Raw genomic sequence first — 9481 nt, 5'->3', positions numbered from 1 at the left:
AAGTTACAAAGTCAATGTGAACCAAAGCCACCAGAAACGACCTGAGGTGTTAAGTGAGTTCTAGTTGTCAGTGTCACCTACATTGCCTTTATGAAGCACAGCAGAGGTGCTCTAGTGTTGCAACCTTTCAGTCACTTTGAACAAAGCTCTTTTCAGGCGCCAGGACTCAGTTTCCTTCCTCCCAGGGCAATAGGCACTGCAGACTGAGGAACTGAGCATTTGCCCAAAGTAGTAAATGGACCTTCATCAAATATTCACTGCAAAACACTGTCCCTGTCCATTAGACATTACAATAGCCTACAGCAGCAACAATTTTTCATGTCCTGGCTTTTAAAAAAATGTCAAAATAAAAGTCCCATGTTAACCAAGGGCAAAACAACATGCCACAATGACTGTTCTGCAGTTTCTATATGTCTTGTGACAATGTGTTTTTATTCCCCCGTGGCTGGGAGGTTCTGACCTCGTTCCCTTGTTTTGTACTCCTCTCTCCCTCCATCTGTCTCTCTCTCTCTCTCTCTCTCAACTAATCAGAAAGGAGAAGATCCTATCGATTCTTCCTGTTCTCTCCTTACAGAGGTGTTGGAGATCATCTGCCTATAAAAGACTGTGGGTTGGCTCTTAGAGGGACACTCTTACTTTCTTCCCAAACCCTAGACGTCGGATTGGAAAGGCAGGCTTGAAGCATGGTAAGATCAACCTAACCTCAGTCTGGGTACTTTTAAACAGGGATTTAACTGTCTGTGTTGGCATGTGACTTCTACATTTTTGATTATGTGATACAAAAGCATTAGGAGTCAAATGTAATAACACACAGGACTAATTTTAAAGTCTGACTTTGTTTTGGACCTCTACTATTATACAATTGATTTTGTGACAAAATATATGAATTTCTAGCCTTCAAATAAAGTGCTTGTCTGAAGTGGTGGCAAAGAGGGTTACAATAGACGGAGGGAGGCGGCTCAAATATATTGAGACGGAGGGGGGTGGCTCAAATATATTGAGACGGAGGGGGGTGGCTTTCTCCTCTATTTAAATGCAGTCTGTCAGGGTGTCGGAACAGATTGGCTTGGCTGAAATTGCATCTTTACAAGTAACTCAAATCCTGGTCATTCTCCCTCTCTCTCTCTCTCTCTCTCCCTCTCTCTTTCTCTCGAATCCCTTGTGCTGCAGCGCGAGTGCATCTCTGTTCACGTTGGCCAGGCTGGAGCCCAGATTGGCAATGCATGCTGGGAGCTCTACTGTTTGGAGCATGGGATCCAGCCAGATGGACAGGTGCCCAGCGACAAGATTCTTGGCATCGGAGGAGACGACTCCTTCAACACCTTCTTTAGTGAGACAGGATCGGGGAAACATGTCCCCCGCGCCATCTTTGTGGATTTGGAGCCCACTGTGATTGGTGAGATACACTCGTGTTTCTGTGCTTCATACTAGACATAGTCCTCATAACCAATCATGTATTTTATTTGTTTAAAGTCACTTTTTGTGAAAATCTAAATACTTTTTGATCCTGGTACAGACACGGGAGCCTAATGCTGAAGTATACTAAGTGATACTAATGTTTTAGAAAAAAATGTGTGTTATGTCAAAGCATGAGCAGAATTCTTAAAGGCAAAGTCAGGGATTTCACAGGAAATCCCGTTTGTTTGTGTTTATGTTTATGTGTACATTAGCAGATGCTTTTTGTGCAAAAAATTGTACACTGACCATTTTTTCACCCATTCATTTGTAATGGGTGATCATTTTTGATCGGGAATACAGTACACATGGGCGTCCTAAAGTTAAATAAAACACCCAAATTGTTATGAAAATGATCAAACAAAGTCATGGAGCTTTGTGATAGTCAGAATAAATACATTTTTGAAAGAAAAAATTGTAAATCAGTCAAATTTGACCGCAAACACAACAGGATGGTTAAAGCAATGCTATATAATTATTCTACCTTAATGCAACATCTTTACTTCACTTCAATGATACACTGACTTGTGTTGTACTGTGCAGGACCATAAACCTTGACAACAAATAAATTGGCAGCAAGGGGTATAAATGCCAACTCTAAGATCCTGTTGCTTGTGCTTTTGCCTGTACTCCTCAGATGAGGTGCGGACGGGCACCTATCGCCAGCTGTTCCACCCTGAGCAACTCATTACTGGAAAGGAGGACGCTGCCAACAACTACGCCCGCGGGCACTACACCATCGGCAAGGAGATCATTGATTCAGTGCTGGACCGCATTCGTAAACTGGTAGGCCAAAGCCCAAAATGCATATATCTCTGCAGGAAAAATAGTCTGTAAATAAGATGTACAAGCTACTATCAATATTGGATGATTTATTGATAATTAAACTGAGTTACACAGCCTATATTCCAAATGTGAATTAAAACACGACTATGATCATTGCTTAAAATGTTTAATGGCCTGCTTGAATGTTTTTTTTTCCTTGTTGATGACAGAACTAATGTGGGGTCTGTTTTTTCCCATGAAGTCTGACCAGTGCACAGGCCTCCAAGGCTTCCTGGTATTCCACAGCTTTGGTGGGGGCACCGGTTCCGGTTTCACCTCCCTGCTGATGGAGCGTCTCTCCGTCGACTACGGCAAGAAGTCCAAGCTGGAGTTCGCTATTTATCCAGCTCCCCAGGTGTCCACTGCAGTGGTGGAGCCCTACAACTCCATCCTGACCACCCACACCACCCTGGAGCACTCCGACTGTGCCTTCATGGTGGACAACGAAGCCATCTACGACATCTGCCGTAGGAATCTAGATATCGAGCGTCCCTCATACACCAACCTCAACCGTCTTATTAGCCAGATCGTCTCCTCCATAACGGCCTCCCTCAGGTTTGACGGAGCCCTGAATGTGGACCTGACGGAGTTCCAGACCAACTTGGTGCCCTACCCTCGTATCCACTTCCCTCTGGCCACCTACGCTCCCGTCATTTCTGCTGAGAAGGCCTACCACGAGCAGCTGTCCGTGGCTGACATCACAAACGCCTGCTTTGAACCAGCCAATCAGATGGTGAAGTGTGACCCTCGTCACGGCAAATACATGGCCTGCTGTCTGCTGTACCGTGGCGACGTGGTGCCCAAAGACGTGAACTCTGCCATTGCAGCTGTTAAGACCAAACGCACCATCCAGTTTGTGGACTGGTGCCCCACTGGCTTCAAGGTGGGCATCAACTACCAGCCCCCCACTGTGGTGCCCGGTGGAGACCTGGCCAAGGTGCAGAGGGCCGTGTGCATGCTGAGCAACACCACCGCCATCGCCGAGGCCTGGGCCCGTCTGGACCACAAGTTCGACCTGATGTACGCCAAGCGCGCCTTCGTGCACTGGTACGTGGGGGAGGGCATGGAGGAGGGCGAGTTCTCCGAGGCCAGAGAAGACATGGCCGCCCTGGAGAAGGATTATGAGGAGGTGGGCACAGACAGTACCGAGGATGATGATGAGGATGGAGATGAGTATTAAGGACTTAATGTGCAGCCTCTTCTTCATTTTCATCACTGGAAGGTACTTCCAAAAGCTAGTTAACCTGGAGGCTTTTGAGTCGATATTTGCATATAGATACAATGCTGTAATGAACACATACTCTAACTTGTTATGTTGGGGTTGTGGAAAATAATCCAAGCAAGGGGAAAGTTTGTAGTTTTAAATAAAAACATTTATTTTGTATAATATTAATTACACATCATGATTTTGACGAAGTACCTTTTTTCATTTCATGATGTTGATATTGTCATTCACTTGCCAAAGAATTAAATGTGTCCTACATCTTTCTGAACAGATAAGTGTACTTTGTTCTGTAATCTTTCATTTGAACTGAAGCACTACATTTAAATGTCTAAAAAAATAAAAGATCTGTGAGAACCACAAGGCCAGTGTAATGTGATACGGCCTGTGTTGATCTCCCCTCCCCCCTCTGCATCCCATACATACTGGAATGCTGAAGACAAGATGGCCACCTGCTCCAACCCCCACCTCCCCATCCACCCTCTGCCACAGCTGTCTGTCTATATGAGTTCATCAGAGATGGCGGCATAGCTGAATGTGAGCAGTGTCAGCCTCGCCTCCATGACACGGCATTCGGCCCGTGAAAAATCAATCACAGAGAGCAGCCATTGCCTTTTCTCCGATTGACCACAGCAGCCTGTCTGTGCTCAAGACAGAAAAGGACTCACACACACACACACACACACACACGCACACACATGCACACCCTGCATCATGGTCTACAAATGCTGTGAGTGTGGAGTGAGTGAGTGACAAAGGGAGTGGAGAGCAGTCGTGCCAGAGAGGGTTGAAGCGGAGCTAGTTAGCAATCAAGTACCTTTGGTTGTACACTTATCAGGGTCATACATGATCAGGCGTGTGTGCAATCTGATGAATGTTTTCTCTCCTCTCTGGAAGTGTGTGTGTGTGTGTGTGTACGGAGACTGCAACAGCTGTGGCCCCACACACCATCTTGAGATGTGGACATTCCAGCCCAGACCACGGGGGAAACCTCCCCTCAAACAATAAACGGGCGGGTTGATTCCAAAGCCCTCTGTGGGTGTGTATACCATTTCCACAAGCAGTGCCTTCTGGAAGTTTTCAGATTAAACAACAACAACGCTGCCTGTTTTAAAAGTGTGCTGGACAAATTAAAGCAATCTATTCCTAATCCACACAAATTCACACTCGTACATAGACACAGACACACACACGCACACACACACACACACACACACACTCGGCCTCGCCTCGTCTGCCTCCAGAGGGACTGCCCTCTTTGCCTGGTTGTCTGTCTCCCTCCTCAGTCTCCCGCCTCTGTGAGCTCGTCTGCTTCCTGCTCCCCCCACCCCCTGCCCCCCCCCCCCCTCCTCTGCATAAATACCCCTCCTCTGAGCAGCGCCAGCAGATCTGCCTTCTGCCTCCGAATCCTCGAGTCGGCCCGAAGGAAAAGCTACAAAATGGTGAGTGATGACGTAGATCAAAAACCGGCACCCGGTCATTCCTGTTTATTTCTCTCTCTCTCTCTCTCTCCAGACGAGGGTTCGTTCGTAGAGCTTTTTCTGATAGACAAAAAGCAAACAGAAATTCGAGACTTATGGCTACTGCAGAGAGGTAGAAAAAACAGATTCATAAAACAGAAGTGTGTGTGTGTGTGTGTGTGTGTGTGTGTGTGTGTGAGGGTGCATGTCTATTGTTTTCCTGCTCCTGGTTTTGTGATTGCGCTGCGGCGGGTTCCTCTTTCTCGTCTGTGCGGTGGAGAAGGCTGGCGTGTGGTGCAGAGAACCGATGAGCTCAGGCATCTGTGCAGCTCTTCCTGTTCCATCTGCCGCATTAGGAGTGGGCAGGAGATTTGGAGTGGGCAGGAGATTAGGAGTGGCTGGAGGCTCTCCCCAACCCATCCCTCTCTCTCACCCTCTCTCTTTCTCTCTCCCTCTCTCAATCTCTTTTTCTCTCTCTCCACCCTTTCTCTCTTTTTCTTTTTCTCTCCTGTATCTTTTTCTCATTCCCTTTCTCCTTCTCTTAGTCTCCCCTCCTCTCTCTTGCTACGCTCTATCTGTTTTTCATTATTTCTCTTCCTTCCTCTCTCTCTGTCTCCCTCTCTCTGTCTGTCTCTTAAAAACTGCAGCAGGGAGAGGGCCCACGGACCTGCTGCCAGAGTCTGACACAGATTTCATAGCCAGTTCTCCTCTCCTCTCCTATTCTCTGTCTTCTCCTCTCCTTTCCTCTCCTATTCTCTCTCCTCTCCTCTCTCTCCTCGCCGTTGCAAATGTGGAACAAATCATGACAGGCAGCCTCCCACCAGCGCCTCTCTGCTCCACCCGGCTAGAGGAGGGAAAGAATTCATAAAAATATGAAACATTCCTCAGCTGCATAAAAAAACAGTGATGCCTGTGTTTGTGTGTGTGTGTGTGTGTGTGTGTGTGTGTGTGTGTGTGTGTGTGTGTGTGTGAGTGTGTGTGTGTTGTGTACTAATGTATGTCATTGCAGAGTGGATATAAAGAGGTCTTTTGTGGAGGCCATTGGTAGTAAATGCCCTCATGGTTGGGAGAAGAGTGGGGCAGCAGAGAGGCTGCATTATGGGGTGTGTGTGTCGCCTGGGAGAGGCGTGGATGAGATATCTCCGACTGCCACACAAAGGAGCGCATGCAGCATGGAGGAGAGGAGAGGAGAAGAAGAGAAGGAAGGGAAGGGCAGGAGAAGAGGAGAGAGAAAGGGGTGGGGGGTGCAGTCCTCTAGGGAGACTGTCTCCTTCCGCTGCAGTGTGAGGATCCTGTGAAAGGCTGCGTAAATCTCCAGAGTCATACAAACACACACAACTACTGAGGCCAGGTCACGAGGGGAAGAGGCAGCTCGGGCCAAAATATGTTACACCACTTCCCCAGGCCGCTGTACACACAACTCCACAGTACTGAGAAACAGGGAGGGAGAGAGGGAGAGAGAGAGAGAGAGAGAGCGAGATGACTATGTGTGTCATGTCGATAGATTTGGTGAAGATTGTGTTCTTGACTCCAGGCGAGACGTTCAGCTGTGACCACAGGGAAGTGCTTGGGCTGGGCCCTGTCATTTTGTCCTCCCCTAAAGGCCCCACCACGTGCTTAGGCGGAAAGAGTGCTAAATTAGTCCCTGATACAGAATTCCATATGTGACTGAGAGGCTGCCACACCCTATTCTCCAACTTAAAAGATCTCTGTAGTGTTATACCGTTCCAGCACAGCGACAAGCATTTGACCTTTAAACAAATACTCATTTTGTTCACTGTTTATGTTTATTGTTTAGCATTTAGCATTTATTAGCACAACTGCTCATGTATGCATACGATTAGCTTTAGCATCAAAGCTAACGCTTACGTAACCTTTCTCTGTGCAGCGTGAGTGTATTTCTATGCATGTCGGCCAAGCCGGGGCCCAGATGGGAAATGCATGCTGGGAGCTTTACTGTCTGGAGCACGGCATCCAGCCGGATGGTCAGATGCCAAGCGATAAGACCCTCGGAGGTGGAGATGACTCCTTCAATACCTTCTTCAGCGAGACGGGAGCCGGGAAACACGTGCCACGAGCAATCTTTGTAGATCTGGAGCCCACTGTGATTGGTATGACCAACTCATATTTAAGAACATAAAAGAAAAAGAAACAAAAACAACACAAAACCACAATGATATGTCTCATGACAACTGTTGTTATGGCTGAGCTGAAGGGTATCATATGTTGCTAGAAAAACCAATGCCATGGCTATGAGGAAAGCAACACACATGCTTATAAAAGGTAATTTCAAGTGAAAGGGTGAGCTAAATCAGAAATGCCCTGTCACTCTAGGCCTGACTCATAGCTTGGGTTGTACCGTCCACTGCCACTAGAGGGCACCACCACAGATTCACTCATATTTGCACACAAATTTCTTATTGACTCTATGGGGCTGGGCCTGTGCCTGAGTCCATCCTATGAAGGATGTCACAACAGGTTTGACTGGGAAAGACACAACAGACTCACTTTCATCTGAACTGTATATATTTGAGGCACATATCTGTTCACACAAATAAACATTCAGTGTTTTTCCTTTTCACTAGAGACAAGAAACTGACAGCTGCAATACATACTACATGCAATGTCACAGTACAGCATTGAACAAAGGAGTTCTTATTTTTCTTATGAACACTGTGTTTTCACCTGTGTTACTCAGATGAGGTTCGAACGGGCACCTATCGCCAGCTGTTCCACCCTGAGCAACTTATCACTGGAAAGGAGGACGCTGCCAACAACTACGCCCGCGGGCACTACACCATCGGCAAGGAGATTATCGACCTGGTGCTTGACCGGACTCGTAAACTGGTAAGACATACAAAATCTTCAATGAACTTAAGTGTTTTTGTGTTTGTATCAGCTGAAATGAACTGAGGTCATTACCAGTGAGCTGAGCAGAGTGGATTGGTGTTGTATTCTTCCCCAGTATGATGTGGTGGGTGATATGCATACTATGGAGTTATAAAAGCCTCTGGGTCATTCTGTGTTTTCAGGCAGACCAGTGCACAGGTCTCCAAGGCTTCCTCATCTTCCACAGCTTTGGTGGGGGCACCGGTTCCGGTTTCACCTCCTTGCTGATGGAGCGTCTCTCCGTCGACTACGGCAAGAAGTCCAAGCTGGAGTTCGCTATTTATCCAGCTCCCCAGGTGTCCACTGCAGTGGTGGAGCCCTACAACTCCATCCTGACCACCCATACCACCCTGGAGCACTCCGACTGTGCCTTCATGGTGGACAATGAAGCCATCTACGACATCTGCCGCAAGAACCTTGACATTGAGCGGCCCAGCTACACCAACCTAAACAGGCTCATTGGCCAGATCGTCTCCTCCATAACGGCCTCCCTCAGGTTTGACGGAGCCCTGAATGTGGACCTGACGGAGTTCCAGACCAACTTGGTGCCCTACCCTCGTATCCACTTCCCTCTGGCCACCTACGCTCCCGTCATCTCTGCTGAGAAGGCCTACCACGAGCAGCTGTCCGTGGCTGACATCACAAACGCCTGCTTTGAACCAGCCAATCAGATGGTGAAGTGTGACCCTCGTCACGGCAAATACATGGCCTGCTGTCTGCTGTACCGTGGCGACGTGGTGCCCAAAGATGTCAATTCTGCCATTGCAACCATCAAGACCAAACGCACCATCCAGTTTGTGGACTGGTGCCCCACTGGCTTCAAGGTGGGCATCAACTACCAGCCCCCCACTGTGGTGCCTGGTGGAGACCTGGCCAAGGTGCAGAGGGCCGTGTGCATGCTGAGCAACACCACCGCCATCGCCGAGGCCTGGGCCCGTCTGGACCACAAGTTCGACCTGATGTATGCCAAGCGCGCCTTCGTGCACTGGTATGTGGGGGAGGGCATGGAGGAGGGCGAGTTCTCCGAGGCCAGAGAAGACATGGCCGCCCTGGAGAAGGATTACGAGGAGGTGGGCACAGACAGCGTGGGTGATGAGGACGAGGAAGGAGAGGAGTACTGAAGAAGCCACATATGATTCCTGCTTTGTCATCCTAAACAGCAGGGATGCCTTAATAATGCCCATCAGGGAAGCCATTTTGACTTTCATACTACATATGTTTCTGCATTCCGTGCCCTTGCTTTCCCAGTATTATTGCAATAAATAATTTGAGCAAATATCAGAGAAGATATAATGTGTGTGTGATTGTCTGTGTCAATGTAATTTCGATATGGTTACAAAAAAATATGGTTGGACTCATGAAATGTTCCTTAAATGAAGCATTTAGATCTCTCAAAATATCCAATGTCATTCTTACAGACTACTTTAATAAAACGGGCTAACAGAAACATTGTCCAACACTGTCATAAGCTATAAGCTATTGTCTAACACCATACTGTTTAGCTGATATAGCTCATTTTTTTTCAAGAATGTAGGCACATGGGTGTGTACCATAGGCCTAATAATTTTGCATACTACAACATGTAACAGTTGGCGCAGCTCATATCCATTTGTCATTTAGCAACAACTGT

At 47.5% G+C, this 9481-nt stretch overlaps 2 protein-coding genes across 2 annotated transcripts; both read left to right on the top strand.

Moving 5' to 3' along the window:
• Window positions 1-668: 668 nt before the first annotated feature.
• LOC121695310 (tubulin alpha-1C chain-like) lies at window positions 669-3475 on the top strand. Its single transcript, XM_042076028.1, has 4 exons — window positions 669-686; window positions 1171-1396; window positions 2093-2241; window positions 2483-3475. The coding sequence occupies exons 1-4, from the start codon at window positions 684-686 to the stop codon at window positions 3458-3460; spliced, it is 1356 nt and encodes a 451-aa protein (XP_041931962.1). The 5' UTR covers window positions 669-683; the 3' UTR covers window positions 3461-3475.
• Window positions 3476-4849: 1374 nt separating this feature from the next.
• LOC121695318 (tubulin alpha chain) lies at window positions 4850-9134 on the top strand. The gene is made up of 4 exons (XM_042076040.1): window positions 4850-4944; window positions 6851-7073; window positions 7661-7809; window positions 7995-9134. Exons 1-4 carry the CDS (start codon window positions 4942-4944, stop codon window positions 8970-8972), a joined length of 1353 nt encoding a protein of 450 aa, XP_041931974.1. The 5' UTR covers window positions 4850-4941; the 3' UTR covers window positions 8973-9134.
• Window positions 9135-9481: the final 347 nt, after the last annotated feature.

The sequence above is a fragment of the Alosa sapidissima genome, chromosome 2, assembly GCF_018492685.1.
Source record: "Alosa sapidissima isolate fAloSap1 chromosome 2, fAloSap1.pri, whole genome shotgun sequence".
In the NCBI taxonomy this organism is placed as follows: domain Eukaryota; kingdom Metazoa; phylum Chordata; class Actinopteri; order Clupeiformes; family Clupeidae; genus Alosa; species Alosa sapidissima.
Note: the sequence above shows the minus strand (reverse complement) of the source record. Positions and strands in the feature narration are given on the sequence as shown.

Coding starts and splice junctions, on each gene's coding strand:
- LOC121695310 (XM_042076028.1), top strand. Junction 1,397..2,092: donor TTTGGAGCCCACTGTGATTG/GTGAGATACACT, acceptor TGTACTCCTCAG/ATGAGGTGCGGACGGGCACC. Junction 2,242..2,482: donor TGGACCGCATTCGTAAACTG/GTAGGCCAAAGC, acceptor TTTCCCATGAAG/TCTGACCAGTGCACAGGCCT.
- LOC121695318 (XM_042076040.1), top strand. Junction 7,074..7,660: donor TCTGGAGCCCACTGTGATTG/GTATGACCAACT, acceptor TGTGTTACTCAG/ATGAGGTTCGAACGGGCACC. Junction 7,810..7,994: donor TTGACCGGACTCGTAAACTG/GTAAGACATACA, acceptor CTGTGTTTTCAG/GCAGACCAGTGCACAGGTCT.